This window comes from Lissotriton vulgaris, chromosome 1_2 (assembly GCF_964263255.1).
Source record: "Lissotriton vulgaris chromosome 1_2, aLisVul1.2, whole genome shotgun sequence".
Lineage (NCBI taxonomy): Eukaryota > Metazoa > Chordata > Amphibia > Caudata > Salamandridae > Lissotriton > Lissotriton vulgaris.
Window position 1 is genome coordinate 316560886 of NC_141686.1, and position 19146 is coordinate 316580031.

The 19146-nt window shown below is 50.0% G+C and overlaps 1 protein-coding gene across 1 annotated transcript in view; it reads left to right on the forward strand.

The window, feature by feature from the left end:
• Positions 1-19146, forward strand: part of LOC147736606 (equilibrative nucleobase transporter 1-like) — a 767478-nt gene that overhangs the window by 708426 nt on the left and 39906 nt on the right. The window contains exon 11 of the mRNA XM_086953784.1: positions 5384-5507. Within this exon, the coding sequence (XP_086809910.1) occupies positions 5384-5507 (124 nt within the window). The remainder of the gene's footprint in view (positions 1-5383; positions 5508-19146) is intronic.

A 19146-nucleotide genomic window follows, 5' to 3' on the forward strand; every position in this document is an offset into this window, starting at 1 on the left:
TCTTAGTAGTCTGGATGGTTCGTATTTCCTCAACTGCGTTTTTATGAAGAGAGGTCCTTTGCCCTGGAGGGCCTTATAGGTCAAACATAGTGATTTAAATTTGACTCTTTTGGCAACTGGAAGCCAATGAAGTGAAGCTAATTTGTGGCTGACGGACTGAAACTTTGGTATATCCAGGATCAGTCTTGCTGCAGCATTTTGCAGGCGCTGCATCTTATCTATGATTTTTATTCTGGCTCCTGCATACAGTGCATTTCCGTAGTCCAGACGGGATAAAGCTAGCGCTGTGACTACCGTTTTGCGTGCATCTTGAGGCAGATATGGTAGTATTTTTTTTATCATTTTTAATATTAACCAAAACGAAGATGCAAGTTTGTTTACTTGGGCTTCGTGTGCTAGCTTGGTGTCTATCATGAATCCCAAATTTTTCACTTTCTCCGAGGGATCTGGACGTGTTCCTAGCTTGTCGGGCCACCAGTCTGGGGACCAGATGTCTGAGTTACCTCCCAGAAACATTACCTCACTCTTTTCTCCATTGAGTTTAAGGCAATTTTGTTGCATCCAATGGCTAACTTTTACCATGCAACGTTGGAATTTGTCCGCTGTTAACTTTGTGTCTTTATCTATGGATATGACGATTTGGGTATCGTCTGCGTACGAGATTGGCGTGAAGCCATTTTCCCTTATTACTTCTGCAAGGGGGGCCACGTACAAGTTAAAAAGCGTTGGGCTTAATGATGAGCCCTGTGGAACACCACATGGTACCTCAAAGGAGTCGGATTTTGAGTTTCCTACTTCCACTGTGAACTTTCTATCCTTCAGGTATGATTTGATGAGATTACATGTAGATTCACTTGCTCTAACTTCTCTGATGCGGTTTATTAGAATCTCGTGGCTGACCGTATCGAAGGCCGCCGAGAGATCCAACAATACCAAGGCGGCCTTCTCCCCGTTGTCCAATACTTTCCTAAGCTCTTCAACTGCCGTGAGGAGAGCTGTCTCTGTGCCGTGCCCTTCACGGAATCCGAATTGGGAATGGTCGAGCCAATTATTGTCCAATAGATATCGGGATAGCTGTTTATTTAGTAATTTTTCTAATACTTTTGCAGCAAAAGGGATCCTAGCTATGGGTCTATAGTTGCTAGGAACCTCACAGTCCAAGTTGGGTTTCTTCAGGAGTGGCCTGTTTGATATAGTTTTCCAATCATTTGGAAATGTGTTAGTGTCTAGAATTATAGCAAACAATTTTTGTAGTACCAGTCCTATTCGTTCTGAGCAGCTCTGCATCACCTTGGGTGGGCAAGGGTCTAAGGGGCTGCCTGAGTTAGTTGCCATCATTTCTTTACTAATTTGTTCCACTGTTGGTAGGGTCCATTGAAAAGATGGTGGGCCGATGGGTGGGTTGATTAGCTTTGTCTCAATGATGGGGTCTAAGGTAGTTTTTTCTACTTGATTATTTTTAAACAGCTCATAGACTGATGTCATTTTACTTACAAAGAATTGACCTAGTGTATTGCAGAAGTCAGAAGATATATCTTCGGGTTTGTTATTTTCAATTTTAGCAAGTTTTTTGACTACTGCAAATAGGTCTTTGCTTGAGTTTTTTGATGCATTTATTTTCTCTACAAAGAATTTGCTTTTTTCTGCCCTAGTCATATTTTTGTAAGTAGCCAATTCATTTTTATAGTTTTCTCTTAGTTTGGGGTCATAATGTGTTCTCCACTTTTTCTCTGCTCTTCTGCAGGTCTGTTTTTGTGTCTTCAAGGCGTCTGAGTACCAGGGTTGCGAGGGGGATTTTCTTTTAAATGTCACTCTTTTTTGAGGTACTGAAGTCTGGATTGCTGTTTTAAGCCAGTCATTAAATTGCGTACAGGCTGTGTTACAGTCGCTATCCAGAATTGGGTATGAAGCCTTCAATGTCTCTACCAGCATGTGGGGGTTGACTTTAGACCAGTCAGGGTAGGTGGCTCTTTTTTGACCTTTGTTTGGTTTCCTCAACTCCTCTGTAATTTCTAGTTGGAAAGAGACCAATTTATGGTCTGTCCAGGCGATTGGGTGGACTTCTACCTTCGTTAGTTTTTGACATGAAGTGAAGATACCATCTAGTGTATGTCCAGCTACATGCGTATCTAGATGGACTTTTTGATTTAGGTCAAAATTGGCCATTGCATCTTTAAAGGCATTTACCTTGGGGTCTGAGGCTTTCTCGAGATGTAAGTTGAAATCTCCCAGGATTGTATAGTCTGGGTTCGTAACACTAGATTCTAGGAATGGACTTAATAATTCAATGAGCGGTCTTTTGGCATTTGGAGGTTTGTAAATTAGTAGTCCATTAAAAGTGTAGTTGTTAGTGATCTGAATTTGGAATGTCATGGTCTCACAGTCAGGATGACTTCCTTTTTCAGAGCTCTTGACTCTGAAATTTTCTTTAGCTATAATCGCTAATCCTCCCCCCCGTTTAATATTTCTGTCTGCTCTGAAAAACGAGTATCTTTCAGGTATTGCCAAAGATATATCGGCGTCTGATGCCTCGTCTGCCCAGGTTTCAGTTATAAATAATACATCGATTTCTCGATTTTCGATCATATATGCAATATGGGTATTATGTTTAACCATTGATCTGGCATTTATCAGTCCTGCCTTGATTGTAAGGTTCTTGATATTCTCTATATTACATTGTGTTTGAGCTTTGTTAATATTTTTTATTGAAGTGAATTCAAATGTTTGAGGGCAGCAGGGACATTGCTTACCTTCCTTCTTTAGGTCTATTGGTGGTCATGTTGCGCTGTGTCTTAAAGACAGAATCTCCTGTGATGAGTATTTTCTGGGTTTGTTGTCTGTGTCTTTTTGGGCAGGGGGTCGGGCCCTGGGCTCTGTCCTGGCGCGGACGGGCGCAGACGGGCTTGCCTTAGGCGCGCCTTCGGCGCGCAAACGGCGCTCCCGCTGCGCTCGTCCGCTGCGCTTCCGGTGGCAACACATGATATAGGCGTACAAGGTGGGCGTGGCCTAATTAGTGGGCGTGTCCGAGGTCTCGCCTGGAGTGGCGTGTCAAGGATCGATGCAGCCGGCGCTTTGAAACGCTGCCCGGACTGGTTCAGGTAATTTCAGATAATGCGCAGAGTATCTAGCACACAATTATTCAGCATTAGGTTAAAAGAATATATTTAAAACATAGCGTCGTTGCTCGTGGCTGTGCCAGTGGAGTTCAAACAAATCTATGAGAGCGCTGGTTTCTCGCGCTTAAATGTGATGCCCGGTGGGCGTGGCCTAATTAGTGGGCGTGTCCGAGGTCTCGCCTGGAGTGGCGTGTCAAGGATCGATGCAGCCGGCGCTTTGAAACGCTGCCCGGACTGGTTCAGGTAATTTCAGATAATGCGCAGAGTATCTAGCACACAATTATTCAGCATTAGGTTAAAAGAATATATTTAAAAACATAGCGTCGTTGCTCGTGGCTGTGCCAGTGGAGTTCAAACAAATCTATGAGAGCGCTGGTTTCTCGCGCTTAAATGTGATGCCCGGTGGGCGTGGCCTAATTAGTGGGCGTGTCCGAGGTCTCGCCTGGAGTGGCGTGTCAAGGATCGATGCAGCCGGCGCTTTGAAACGCTGCCCGGACTGGTTCAGGTAATTTCAGATAATGCGCAGAGTATCTAGCACACAATTATTCAGCATTAGGTTAAAAGAATATATTTAAAACATAGCGTCGTTGCTCGTGGCTGTGCCAGTGGAGTTCAAACAAATCTATGAGAGCGCTGGTTTCTCGCGCTTAAATGTGATGCCCGGTGGGCGTGGCCTAATTAGTGGGCGTGTCCGAGGTTTCGCCTGGAGTGGCGTGTCAAGGATCGATGCAGCCGGCGCTTTGAAACGCTGCCCGGACTGGTTCAGGTAATTTCAGATAATGCGCAGAGTATCTAGCACACAATTATTCAGCATTAGGTTAAAAGAATATATTTAAAGCGTCGTTGCTCGTGGCTGTGCCAGTGGAGTTCAAACAAATCTGAGGGACTGACCCCCGCCAACATGACAACACATAATGTACATCTTCAGAATCACTAAGGACACGCCCAGACTGGAAATTTCCAGGTGGTAGCTAGTGAACAAAAGAGATACAGAAGGATGGGTTGCAATCCTGGGACCGGGTAAATGCCATCTCAGCGTCAAGGTTACTCTGCCTGTACCCCCGCTCTAAGGGTGGGAGAAGGTCTATCTAGCGAGAAAAGCAGGCGATGACAAAAACAGTCTATTCATCAGCAGAGCGAAGCTTAACCTTGGAGACAAACAAGAAAGAAAATATTGCAGCTGCTTTCTGCTGAGGCAGACAGAGTAAGAAAGAAGTTAGTTTCGATCAAAATGGCTGAAAATGGCGGCTGAATACAAAATGGTGCTGCGAATGCTAACTCAAGACATGTAATGCATGAAGAATTCAGCTAAAACATTTCCATTCCAACAGTGTTGAATGTGGATGTGTGACCAGGTGGGGTTGTGTGTGGAGGTGTGACCATGTGGGGTTGTGTGTGGAGGTGTGACCAGGTGTCGTTCTATGTGGAGGTGTGACTAGATGTGGTTGTGTGTGGAGGTGTAACCAGGTGGGGTTGTGTGTGGAGTTGGGACCACGTGGGATTGTGTGTGGAGGTGTGACCAGGTGGGGTTGTGTGTGGAGGTGTGACCAGGTGGGGTTGTGTGTGGAGGTGGGACCTCGTGGGATTGTGTGTGGAGGTGTGACCAGGTTGGGTTGTGTGTGAAGGTGTGACCAGGTGGGGTTGTGTGTGGAGTTGGGACCTCGTGGGGTTGTGTCTGGAGGTGTGACCAGGTGGGGTTGTGTGTGGAGGTGTGACCAGGTGGGGTTGTGTGTGGAGTTGGTACCTTGTGGGATTGTGTCTGGAGGTGTGACCAGGTAGGGTTGTGTGTGGAGGTGTGACCAGGTGGGGTTGTGTGTGGAGTTGGGACCTCGTGGGATTGTGTGTGGAGGTGTGACCAGGTGGGGTTGTGTGTGGAGTTGTGATCAGGAGGGATTGTGTGACCAGGTGTGGTTGTGTGTGGAGGTGTGACCAGGTGGGGTTGTGTGTGGAGGTGGGACCTCATGGGATTGTGTGTGGAGGTGTGACCATGTGGGGTTGTGTGTGGAGGTGTGACCAGGTGGGGTTGTGTGGCAGTGTGACCAAGTGTGGTTGTGTGTGGAGGTGTGACCAGGTGGGTTTGTGTGTGAAGGTGTGACCAGGTGGGGTTGTGTGATGAGGTGTGACCAGGTGGGGGTGTGTGGTGAGGTGTGACCAGGTGAGATTATATGTGGAGGTGTGACCTTGTTGAGTTGTTTGTGGAGTGGGCATTCTCAGTGTGAAGTTACTGTTTTGGTGACATTGTCCATTTCATTTGATTCCTCCCTCAGATTTCCTCTTGCACACTTTGGGAAGCTCTATGGTCTTCTGTTCGCGCTGTCTGCACTCGTATCCATTCTGCAGTACCCTTGCTTCTCTCTCGTAAAAGACGTGCTTCATGAAGACCCCTTTTATGTGAGTATTCTTGATGAGAAGGTGCCACAGACCCCTGAGGCTGTGTGCTATGATTGACAAGCCAACTAACACCAGAGCAGATCCGCCCAGACAGTTACCAGAGTGGGAAAGATTTGATTAGAGGTGTTGTTTCATGGAGCTCTGTCAAAAGCCGTCATCACGCTAGACCGTGAAGCACCTGGGCAAATGCTGAGCTCCTCTGGGAGCTTCATGTAAAGCTCAATTCCTTTTTACAGATATCTAGGAACCCAGGGCCCTCTTCCTCTAGATCCTCTTTGTCACATACAAATATGGTGTTCGAGGCATGTGGGCTGCTGAATTCATATCTGTGCATAGATCGCCGCCTAGTGTTGGGTCCGGATGATTGCACATTGTTGTCCTGGAAGAGTCTTCGAAGTATCACGAGATAGGTGGCTCCTCCCCTGGACTACAGTGCGCATGGGCATCGCCTCCATCCCCAGATTGTTTTTTTCCGCCATTGGGTTCGGATGTGTTTCGGTTCCCTCTGTCGGAACCGATAGTTGTTCAACTTTTCTACTCGAGACCAAAAGGTCTTTAGGCTGAGCGTCGGTATAGTTTCGTTCGGGTTCTTGTCTGACTCTCAGCTCCGAACTCTTGCTACCCTTCCGCGTGCTCTCGGCGCGGACAGGCCTACACTACACTTCTGCTATGGAGCGGACTCCGTTCAAGAAGTGTCCGGTGTGTAACTCCAAATATCCACACCTCGACGTGCACCCCGTGTGCAACAAATGCTTGTCACCGGACCATGACGAAGACAGCTGCATGGCGTGTTCGAAATTCCGGTGCAAGAAAACTCTCAAGATTCGTCGGGCCGCTAGGCTCCAGGCCAAGTTATCGGCTACCACGGCGCCCCCACCAGACAACATATTCGAAGAATCTGTTGGAGACGACGACGACGTACAAGTTTCGGACTCTAGTCCCGCGTCCGAAGGGGATGCCTACGACGCAGGTGATGAGGACTTTGACGAAGTCGCCGACGAGGTAGGGGACGACGATCGGGCTATTGCCACCGTAGGGGATAGCTCGGAGGAGGAGCATCCCCAACCAGACTCGGGGGTCAATCCCCTTCATGCGGCCCAGGTCGAGGGATCGCCTTCGGGCCTTACCCAAGACCTTGTTATAAGTCCAGCAGCCCCGCCTCCGGGCCCGGTCACGGACATTTCTAAGGCGACACTCCCGTACAAGAAAACGAAAGTGAAGCCATCGGGTCACGCTTCCTTGGTTTCAAAACCGAAAGTGAAAGTTGCGGTGGTGCAGAAGGTTCTGGAGGCGTCAACTTCCAAACAATTCAAAATGGCCGACTTGAAGAGCCGCGCCAAAATGGCCGACCCGAAAACATCGGGGTCGACGCCGAAGGCGAAGTTGTCTGACGCGGCTGCGTCGGCGCCGAAGACGGTCGGGGTCGAAGACCCGAAGACGGCTCCGAAGAAGCGTCAGGGCGACGCCGCAACCCGGGCTCAGCCGGCGCCGGCCCTTGGAGACGAGGCGCGTGAGGTGTCGGCCCCGAAGAAGGTGCCTTTCATCGAACCGACTCCCGACTCGGGGAGATCGCTCGAGCCGGTCAAGCCCTCTCCGGCCTTAACTAAGAAGGTAGCATAATCCCTGCAGCGGATACGGAAGGACGATGTGGTTCCCGATTCGGACGACGTGGCGCCTAAGCACACGCCGAAGCCTGCGAAGGCGCAAACGCCTATCCGCTTTACCCTGCCGCCAAAGTCGACGCCGAAGGCTTTCGCGCCGAAACAGGGCGGGCCCTCGAAGGAGGTCTTGACACCAAAAGCAGCCTTGGTGGTGTCGAAGCTTCGGCTCCAGCCACTGGCTGAAGAGGAGCGTCGGGAGGTCATCATCGACGCCAATACTGGAAAACTGTCTCTCCTCAAGAGGAAAATCACCACAGAGCCGGTGTTGGAACATTTTCGGATCCCTCTCAAGAATAAGAGGGACTCTGCGGGGTCTTCGGCCCCGATAGAGCCTATGACTCCACAAGCCCTACAACACTCGCCAACGCGTTCCACCGCAGGCGATGCTGATGATGAGGACGTCGAGTACAACTACCCGGCGTACTCGGATCCGGAGGAGGAACACGAACCTTGGTCGGCCGGAGGCGACCCAGATGACCCGCAGTCGGGCCAGGACACGCAGCTTTTTGCGGCCAAGACATCACCGACGGAGGACTCGGCGGCCTTCAACGCTCTAATCGAGAGAGCTGCGGCTAACCACGATGTCGAGCTGCACTCAGACCCTGTGGATGTGGACTTTTTATTCGACACTTTCTCAGTAGCCGAAAAGTCAGTCAAAACTCTGCCAATGCTTAAGGGGGTGCTAAAACACACAACGGAGGTCTTCAAGGAGCCCACCCGGGCGCGTGTCATCAACCCTCGCATTGACAAAAAATATAAGGCAGCGCCCTCGGATCCAACATACATCAAGGGACACTTGCCACTGGACTCGTTGGTTGTATCCAACGCTCGGAAGAGGGCGAACTCGCAGACCACTGGTGACGCTCCTCCCCCAGACAAAGAGTCCAAAATCTTCGAGGCCTCAGGGAAACGAATTGCTGCACGGGCAGCTAATATTTGGAGAATCTCAAACACACAGGCCCTACTTGCACGCTATGATAGGGCTCATTATGACACCTTAGAATCACTACTGCAACACTTACCTGACCAGTACAAGGAGGCAGGAGAAATGCTGATTCAGGAAGGAAAGCTCATCACAAATGCATCCATAAAATGTGCGCTGGATGTGGCCGATACAGCCTCCAGGGCAATCAACACCAGTGTGTTGCTTAGACGGCATGCTTGGCTTAGAATTTCAGGGTTCAAGCCCGATATTCAAACGACAATACTGAACCAAACAGTTAATCCTGACCACCTGTTTGGCCCTGAGGTGGATGCGACGCTGGAAAAAATGAAAAAAGATACAGACACTGCCAAGTCTATGGGGGCCCTCCAGTCTCAACAGTTTCGGAGTGGTTCCTTTCGCCGCTCCAATTCCAGAGGCACCTCAAGGGGTCAGGCATCGCAGTCCACACAGTATTACAAAAGTAACACCCAAACCTCATACAACAACAAGGGTAGCGGTGGCTACAGAGGCAATAACGTCAAGGGCAGGGGACGTGGAAACAACAGCTCCAGGTCCACCACCGCCAACAAGCAGTGACGTCTTGTCACTGCCCCCCGACCATACAACACCGGTCGGGGGGAGACTCCAGCAGTTCCTGCCCGCGTGGAAATCCATCACCACGGACAGGTGGGTCAAGTCTCTTATCCAGTACGGTTACTGTCTGGAACTTACTTCCATTCCACCAAACATACCCCCAAGGAGCCGTCCTATGTCCGGCGAGCACTTGACCTTGTTGCAGCAGGAAGTTCTAGTCATGCTGCAAAAAGGGGCAATAGAGCTCGTTCCATTGCAGGAAAGGGGTACAGGGGTTTACTCCCTGTATTTTCTAATCCCCAAAAAGGACGGATCCCTCAGGCCCATCCTGGACCTCAGGCCCCTCAACTGGTACATTCTCTCGGAGCACTTCCATATGCTCACGTTACAGCAAGTGCGTCCTCTGCTTCAGCAGGGGGACTTCCTGGCTACGCTGGATCTGAAAGATGCATATTTTCATATCCCCCTGCATCCTTCCCACAGGAAGTATCTCAGATTCACGATTCAAGACCAGCATTACCAGTTCAGGGTTCTGCCGTTCGGGGTCACCACGGCGCCAAGGGTATTTACAAAGTGTCTAGCGACTGTGGCGGCGCAACTCCGTCGCCAGAACGTCCACGTCTACCCCTACCTGGACGACTGGCTCATTCATGCAAAGACAGAACAACAGTGCGTCGACCATGTGTCACGCACCATTCATCTCCTGCACGATCTGGGATTCTCTCTGAACTACCCAAAGTCCCATCTCCAGCCCGCCCACGTGCGACAGTATCTGGGCGCGACAATCAACACTCTGGCAGCCACTGCGCAGCCAAATTCAGTGAGAATCGCCAGTATCCAGGCGCTGATCCAACGATTCAGACCCCAACACTCGCTTCCAGCGAAGGTGTTCATGCAGTTGATAGGCATGATGGCCTCCTGCATCTCCATTGTCCCGCACGCGAGACTACATATGCGTCCGCTCCAGGAGTGCCTAGCACGTCAGTGGACTCAGGCTCATGGGCAACTGACAGACCTAGTGTTGGTGAGCGGTCGGGCATACAACTCTCTGCATTGGTGGAATCCATAAAACCTTTGCAAGGGCCGACCATTCCAAGAGCCTGTGCCACAGATTATCCTGACGACGGACGCCTCTCTCCAGGGATGGGGAGCGCATGTACTCCAGTACACAGTGCAGGGACTATGGACACTACAGCAAAGGAAGATGCACATCAATGTGTTGGAACTGATGGCAGTCTTCATGGCCTTAAAGGCGTTCAAAGTACATCTGTGCAACAAAGTCGTGTTGATCCGGACGGACAACATGACGGCCATGTACTACATTCAGAAGCAGGGAGGCACACACTCTCCACAGCTGTCTCATCTGGCTCAGAGCATGTGGAAGTGGGCCATTCAGAGGAACATCTTCCTCATGGCAGAGCATCTCCCGGGCAAGGACAATCAGATGGCGGATCTGCTCAGCAGGCACAGCCATCAAATGCACGAGTGGGAGATACATCCATCAGTACTCCAACCGTACTTCCAAAAGTGGGGTCATCCAGAGATAGACCTGTTCGCCACAAAGGAGAACGCAAAATGCCAAAGCTTCGCCGCCAGGTTCCCACACCCGCAGTCACAGGGCAATGCGATGTGGATGAACTGGTCAGGCAGATTTGCGTACGCTTTTCCCCCAGCACCGCTGATACCGCTGGTGGCACGCAAGCTCAGGCAGCACTCGATGACTCTCATCCTGGTTGCTCCAACGTGGGCTCGCCAACCATGGTACACCACGTTTCTGGAACTCTCCGTGGTACCGCATCAAAGGCTTCATCTCACTCCCAGCCTTCTGACGCAGAGCCATGGCGACATTCAGCACCCAGACCCGCAACAGCTCAACCTGGCGATCTGGCTCCTGAAGTCCTAGAGTTTGGCTACCTCAATCTTCCTCCCGATTGCATGGACATCATTCGAGAGGCAAGGAAGCCCACTACTAGAGCTTGTTATGCGGCTAAATGGAAGAGGTTTGTCATCTACTGTGTTAACCACAATATTGACCCGCTAGATGCTTCCATTCAAAACATCATTTGTTACCTGTTCCACCTGTATCAATGCAATTTGGCGTACTCTTCCATCCGCATTCACCTGTCTGCTATGGCAGCATACCTCCAGAATAGGCAACACCTGTCGCTCTTTAAGGTCCCTGCTATCAAGGCTTTTTTGGAAGGACTCAAGAGAGTCATTCCGCCAAGGACCCCACCAGCTCCAGAATGGAACCTCAATGTGGTTCTTACAAGACTGATGGGTCCTCCCTTCGAGCCACTGCACTCTTGTGAGCTTCAGTTTCTAACTTGGAAGGTTGCGTTCTTAGTAGCAATCACATCGCTACGGAGGGTTAGCGAGCTGCAGGCGCTCACCATCCAAGAACCTTTCATCCAGGTACATGCTAACAGGGTTGTGCTCCGCACTAACCCTAAATTCTTACCCAAGGTTGTAACTCAATTCCATATAAACCAGACAATTGAGTTGCCGGTGTTTTTCCAGAACCCAGAGACGCTGGCGGAGCGGATGCTCCACACCCTTGACGTTAAGAGAGCCTTGATGTACTATGTAGACAGGACAAAAGATTTTCGCAAAACCAAGCAGCTTTTCGTTGCTTTTGCCACACACCACAAGGGAAACGCTATCTCCAAAGCGGGGATCGCTAGGTGGATCGTGAAATGCATTCAAATCTGCTACGCTAAAGCTAAGCGCACTCTCACTATCCCACCAAGGGCCCACTCCACCAGGAAGTTGGGGGCCTCTATGGCTTTCCTAGGTAACATTCCCTTAGAAGATATCTGTAGAGCAGCCACATGGTCTACCACACATACTTTCACTAAACACTACTGTGTAGACGTGCACTCCAAACAGCAGGCAGCTGTTGGTCAGGCTGTTCTCAAGACACTTTTTCAGACTGCTGCAGCTGGCACGGGCGGCCGCCGCTAATGGAGGGACTGCTATGTATTCTATGCACAGATATGAATTCAGCAGCCCACATGCCTCGAACTGCAAATGCTACTTACCAGTATGCATCTGTTCTTGGCATGTAGGGCTGCTGACATTCATATCGCCCACCCTCCTCCCCGGCGCCTGTAGCAGCTGCAGTGTTCATTCATATGTATATATATATGCTCATAGCATGGTCATCACTCACATACTTCACTCCATCTCTGCCAATGGCTAAAAACAATCTGGGGATGGAGGCGATGCCCATGCGCACTGTAGTCCAGGGGAGGAGCCACCTATCTCGTGATACTTCGAAGACTCTTCCAGGACAACAATGTGCAATCATCCGGACCCAACACTAGGCGGCGATCTATGCACAGATATGAATGTCAGCAGCCCTACATGCCAAGAACAGATGCATACTGGTAAGTAGCATTTGCAACTCTCAGCACGTATGTAGTATGACCAAATGATGTTCACATGCTATGAGATGCATGCTGTGGTCATTAGAACAGACACAAGCATGATGGCTACATTACACCTTCTGTCGGTCCTCTGCCTGGCTTTCAGTGGTCCTGGCACCTCACCCTGATCCTAAAGACATCGGGACCATCAGCCTCAGGACCATCAGCCTCAGGACCATCAGCCTCAGGACCATCAGCCTCGGGACCATCAGCCTCGGGACCTTCAGCCTCGGGACCTTCAGCCTCGGGACCTTCAGCCTCGGGACCTTCAGCCTCGGGACCTTCAGCCTCGGGACCTTCAGCCTCGGGACCTTTAGCCTCGGGACCTTCAGCCTCGGGACCATCAGCCTCGGGACCTTCAGCCTCGGGACCTTCAGCCTCGGGACCTTCCGCCTCGGGACCTTCCGCCTCGGGACCTTCTGCCTCGGGACCTTCACCCTCAGGGCCTTCAGCCTCAGGGCCTTCACCCTCAGGGCCGTCACCCTCGGGGCCTTCAGCCTCAGGACCTTCACCCTCGGGACCTTCTGCCTCTGGATCTTCCGCCTCAGCGCCTTCACCCTCAGGACCTCCACACTCAGGACCTTCAGCCTCAGCGCCTTCACCCTCAGGACCTTCAGCCTCAGGGCCTTCACAATAAGGACCTTCAGCCTCAGAGTCTTTAGCCTCGGGACCTTTAGCCTCGGGATCTTCAGCCTCGGGACCTTCCTCCTCGGGACCTTCTGCCTCGGGACCTTCCTCCTCAGGGCCTTCAGCCTCAGGGCCTTCAGCCTCAGGACCTTCACCCTCAGGACCTTCAGCCAACAGCAGACCCCACCGAACTCAAAAACTACCGCCCCATCTCGCTTCTTCCATTCCCGGCCAAAGTCATCGAGAAAGCCGTCAACAACCAGCTCGCCGCCTTCCTCGAAACCAACAAATCCCTTGACCCATCACAATCTGGCTTCCGAGCCAAACACAGCACTGAGACCGCCCTCATCGCAGCAACAGACGACATTCGAACTCTACTGGACAATGGAGACACAGTCGCCCTCATCCTCCTTGACCTCTCTGCAGCATTCGACACAGTCTGCCACAACACCCTTCTACAACGCCTCAATAACATCGGAATCCAAGGAAAAGCACTTGAATGGATCACCTCGTTCCTCACCGGAAGAACCCAAAGAGTCCGCCTCCCACCATTCAAATCCGAGGCCTCTGAAGTCATCTGCGGCGTACCTCAAGGATCCTCACTCAGTCCCACCCTCTTCAACGTATACATGAGCCCCCTTGCAGCCATCGCCCGCCAACACAACCTCAACATCATCTCTTACGCGGATGACACTCAACTGATCTTTTCTCTCACCAAGGACCCCAGCACCGCCAAAACTAACTTACACGAAGGAATGAAAGAAGTCGCCGAATGGATGAAACAAAGCCGTCTGAAACTGAACTCAGACAAAACAGAAGTCCTCATCTTAGGTACATCCCCCTCTGCATGGGACGACTCCTGGTGGCCGGAAGCCCTCGGAAAAGCACCCATCCCAACAGACCACGCACGGAACCTCGGCGTCATCCTGGATTCTTCACTCTCAATGAACAGACAAGTCAGCGCCGTATCCTCTTCCTGCTTTAACATTCTTCGCATGCTCAGAAAAACATTTCGCTGGATCCCCCCCGAAACAAGGAAAACAGTCACCCACGCTCTAGTCACGAGCCGACTGGACTACGGAAACACCCTCTACGCAGGTACCACCGCTAAACTCCAGAAGAAACTACAACGAATCCAAAATGCCTCAGCCAGGTTGATATTAGACATCCCACGCAACGAACACATCTCTGGTCACCTTAAAGACCTCCACTGGCTTCCCGTCAATAAGAGGATCACTTTCCGACTGCTTACCCACGCACACAAATCACTCTACGACATCGGACCAGATTGCCTCAACTCTCGACTGTCCTTCTACACCCCCCCCCGCCAACTTCGCTCTTCCAGCCAAGCCTTCGCCACTGTTCCTCGCATCAACAAGACCACCATGGGAGGCAGATCCTTTTCATACCTGGCTGCTAAAACATGGAACTCACTCCCCGCCTACCTTCGCCTCACCCAGAACCACCTTGCGTTCAGAAAGCAGCTTAAAACATGGATATTCGACAAATAATCCCCCTCCCCTTCCTAAGCGCCTTGAAACCCTCTGGGTATGTAGTGCGCTATACAAATTTTATGACTTGACTTGACTTGACACCCTCAGGACCTTCAGCCTCAGGGCCTTTGCCCTCAGGACCTTCAGCCTCAGAGTCTTTAGCCTCAGGACCTTCAGCCTGAGGACCACCAGACTTGGACTTAGATGTTTACACTTCCATGAATCCTTGTTCCACTAGCCATCCAGGCACAGGTGGTAGCCAGTGGGCTCCCCCGGCACCTCACAAAAGACCCCACTCAGAGAATCCATGAGAAATGCAGTCCTCGCAGGATGTTGCCCACAATATCCAAGGTCTGGTCATCTGTGTGGGGTCAAGGCCAACAGAGGTGAATAGTGTAAGTCACAAAGAGAAGAAACATTGATGTTAAAACCAGTATATCTGTCATGCGTTCACGCTGGGGCCACACATTACACAGATAGTGTTCAAGAGGACACAGCAGTCCTTGCAAATCAGATTCATTACAACTCCAACCTCACCTAAATCATGAATACATGTTATTTCATCTCATTGGTGGAGGTGAAGGGGCCCGGTCCCTAATAGAATTAATGGCGACATTAGCTGAGATGTTAGAAGTTGATACAGAGCATGCAACTAGCTCTCATATATATGCTCTCATAACATTCTCGTATATGCCAGGATGCAAAATAAGAGGGATGTAGTGTAGGTGTCCAGATGCCCTGCCTTACCTTAGGATTCCTGCGTCTCTGCCGCACGTGCTTCAGTCTAGCTGAGAGGACGCGGCCTGGGATGCAGGGCAGGTGAAAAAAAATGTTTGTGATAAAGGCATTTTACATCTGGTCATCACATCAGTGCATGAAGGGCTGATGGGAGATGTAGTCTGCTCTGTTGTTGCGCCTTCGGAATGCATGGCGATAACTCAGTACGGTGACTACCTGCCACAGAGGCAAATCCCGGGCAGCGACTGTAAAAATTCAGGACAATGGGTCTACATTCAGGGCAAAAGGTCACTTTTACAGACCCATCTCGGTTCGTCGAACAGTGATGTAAAAGTAAGTAAATACATGGCTGACACAAATGCAATCAGTAGGTTGATGTTCTTTGGTTTGTAGAATACTGTGTTGTAAATACATCCACATGTTACTGCGCTTGTTTAAAGCTTTAAAAACTGTCAAAAGTATTGTCTAAGCTGACATAAGGGACCAATATCTCACAATTCTGACTCTTTACCATGAATAGTAATACCATAAGCAGTGCTCTGTGGATGAACGTGGACATCCAACTCATCGGCACTTAGTAATAATAGAGCCGGAAAGGGAGAGAAATGTAGGCTGGGGGAGTGTGGTGTTGGTGTGTGTCTATTCTGCTTGGTATACAAATAGATGCATTTTGGATGGCCCTGGTTTGAAATAGCACAAGATGGAGGGTGGGCCCAGATTCCTCCCACAGTGGAAGTGTATTGATTGCATTCCTGTAGCTGGAAAGTGGAGACCCAGACACTGAAGGGAGGGAGGATTGAGACAGGGCCACCCTTAGAAATGAAAGGACTTGCTGATTAGATTTACCTGAGCAGTGCTAGTTGGTGGCTGACAGGGGAAAGAGATGAGTCAGCACATTCAGTTGTTAAACGTGAGGAAGTTCCTAGTCAGGGCTCGCGTTTTTGTCCGTCACTGGCTGCTATTGCAAGAAAGCGGAGAACAGCCAGGCTTAGAGCTTCACAATTCATTGTGCTCATGTTTTAGATATGCCTGCTTGGAGCCAGGATGCTCAGTATCTGCTATCGGAGCCATCCCTTTGCATAAAATGTTTTGCAGACAAACACATAGATTTGAAAGGGGACCACCCCAAACCAATTCTTGGACCTAAAACAGTCTTCCCACATCCTGTGCATGGAAAATGACAAAAAGAGTGAAATCCAAATCACCCCACATTTTTCCTGTTCCAAATTCTATTTGATGAATGAAGGGAATGCTCCACAGAGTACTTGAAGAGCTGCTGTGTGATCAGGACTGGTGTCTTCATGAAACCAGATCTTCCCATCCAAATTGGCCATCTAGCCATCCATCCATGGATGTACATTTTCTCCATGTATTCAAACATTCTCCATCCATCAATCCATCCACTTACCCACCCACCCATCCATCCATCAGTCAATCCATTCATCGATCGATCCATCCATCCATCCAACCATCCCAAGCAAAAACAGAAATATCAAAATAATATTATAACATGCTAAACATTAAGCCTGGACAGTGAACTCCGCTCCGTACGCAGTTTTTTTCACGGTCGCCAAAGTTGGTGAGCGCAAGCGTGGAAAATCCAACGCTAGACCACTTTCCTGTGAGATTTCTCAAGCGGCGGTCATGGATGGTCTCTACCACTCGTGTTGAGAAACCTTCCTTACGCGTTGAGGAAGCTGCCACTCGAGTAGAATTTCTACTTGAGAGGCAGAAAGAAGCAGTGCCCTCTTGCAATGAGCGAGATGTCATTCACTCTGATTTTACAGCGTGGGACAAACACCCGGCACTAAAAATCAGTGCGGACGGCGCGAGGTAACCCATTCCGCTGCTCGCGGAACTAAGCGTAGCTTGGTGTCGTTTTTTTGTCACTTCACGGAGTTCTGATACGCGGAACTCGGCGAACTCTTCCCAGACTTACTTAACATAAATGAGATTTGCTATGTGCGTTAAAAGCTTAGTGCAATTTACATGAGTGAAAAACAGTGAAAATGAAAATAAACAATTCAAAAGCCTACTAATAAAAAAAGGAGGAAAGAAGTTTGGGTAACAGACTAGAAGTTTTCAAATTGTGTTCGACTGAAAATATCTTTATGTTCTCTTTGGTGCCAATTAACAGGAGGTGTAGACATGTTTTTTAGGTCTCGCGACCTATCAATGCGCGCAAGCGCATTGAGCGGAGCGAGAATTCATGTCGGCAAAATCCTGTTCAAACCAAGGGCTTTCAGCCCCGCGGTTTTCTTGCAGTTCACGTGAATCACGTGAGCAAACATGCACGGGCATTCATGGCCAGGGCTTCTCCTCCCCTAGCAGCACTCCTCCCACACCAGCAACTCCCCCCTCCCACACCAGCCCCTCCCCTCTCTCTCCCCGCAAACACAGCCTTGCCGTAGCAGCACTCCTCCCACACCAGCCCCTCCCCCCTCCCACACCAGCACCTCCCCTCTCTCTCCCCGCAAACACAGCCTTGCCGTAGCAGCACTCCTCCCACACCAGCACCTCCCCTCTCTCTCCCCGCAAACACAGCCTTTCCTTTCATTTCTCCTCCCCCTCCCCAGCCCGTAGCAGCACTCCTCCTTTTGCCTTTTCCCATCACCTCACCTATTTTATTTAAAACACTTCCACCTCAGTCTCGTGCTTTCTATGACGTTGTATGTTTATCTGTCTCTTGCCATGTTCCTCCTCAGTGTCTGTCTGTCTTTCACTGTCTCTGTTGCTTTGTCTCTGTCTATATGTCCACCTCTCACTGTCTCTGTTCGCTTATCTGTATAGCCTGTCTCGCTGCCCTTGTCTCGCTCTGTCTCTGTCTATCCCTGTCCATGCTTGCATACCTATCTATGCCTGTCCCTGTCTTACTGTCCGTGTCTCGCTCTCTCTGTCACTATACATGACTTTCTATGTCAATCACCCTCCCACAGGCTTCCCCAGCGCTGCCCCGCCCCCTGCTTCACGGCCAGGCCATCTGTTCCCTGCCAGACACGCGCATCGGCCGCATTTCTCCAGCACAAGGGGCTGAAAAATAAAATATCTTTCACGGCAGCAAAGCCTCCCCAAAGACTGCAGTCTCCTGAAAGACCTAGAAATATCACAATGGCGCTAACTGAAAATAATTGAAGGTTTTGTGAGCATTTAATGCAACAACACGGGCAAAACGAAGCCGTACATAACTAAAAACGGACAGCAAACCAATGAACTAATAAAAACGAAGAAGTCCAAATTTCGAATGCATCACTTGAAGGACTGGGCTAAATTAAGGCCCAGCGGTGCCAGGGAACAACACCTAAAACCTTCGTGAGTTTGCCTGTTCGGCGCACAAATTACAGAGACACGGGACACTTCCTTCGGCGTCAGAGATTCGAGGTTTATTTACTGCAGGGAACACAGAAGTCACAAGAAGTACATAACGTAGTTTCAAGGAGACTGCTTCAACTTCCTCTAAGTGGGTCGCTCCTTTTATACAGAATTTCATCATTGCACAACATGTGGACAAAAGATTATGACTCAGTTCTCACAATAAATCCCATAGGGGGTCGCTTTCATGTTTAGAAACCCGGAGCATAATTACAGTTACATTGCCGGTTCCCAACTGTAAAAGGACATCTTCCCATCATTAGTGCATTCCATTCCGGCAGTAAACGAATCAGGAAAGAGACAAAAACAGGTGCAGAGGAAACCAAGGATAGTGAACAGATTGAAAAAGAGTGTAAGGGGTGCTATCACAAATACGATTGCAGGGATCAAAGGAGGTGTGCCTAATGGATGCACAACTGAGACAATAGACCAGAGCGGCAAGATGGGCCTTGAGCGGGGCCATCTGCCTTGTAGTGTCATCTCCCTCGTCATAAAAGACATCCTCGAAGGAACACATGTCTTCCGCAGAAGCTTGGGAATCCCATGGTCACGAAGGACCAGGGTTCAGATGAAAAACCCACGAAACAGACGAACGGTTTAGGTCAGCACACCGAAAACGCGCACACCCACTAAACTCGTTATTTGCGGTTCATAGATACCAGACTCAACCATATTCGGGAGAGTCGAAAACACCACTCACAATTGTCACGGAACCTCAGACGCTCCTTTTGCCCTCATGTAGGCAAGCACTAGTCGAAATCAGAATCAATCTCGATATTCATCAGACCATCCAGATGCTGCTGC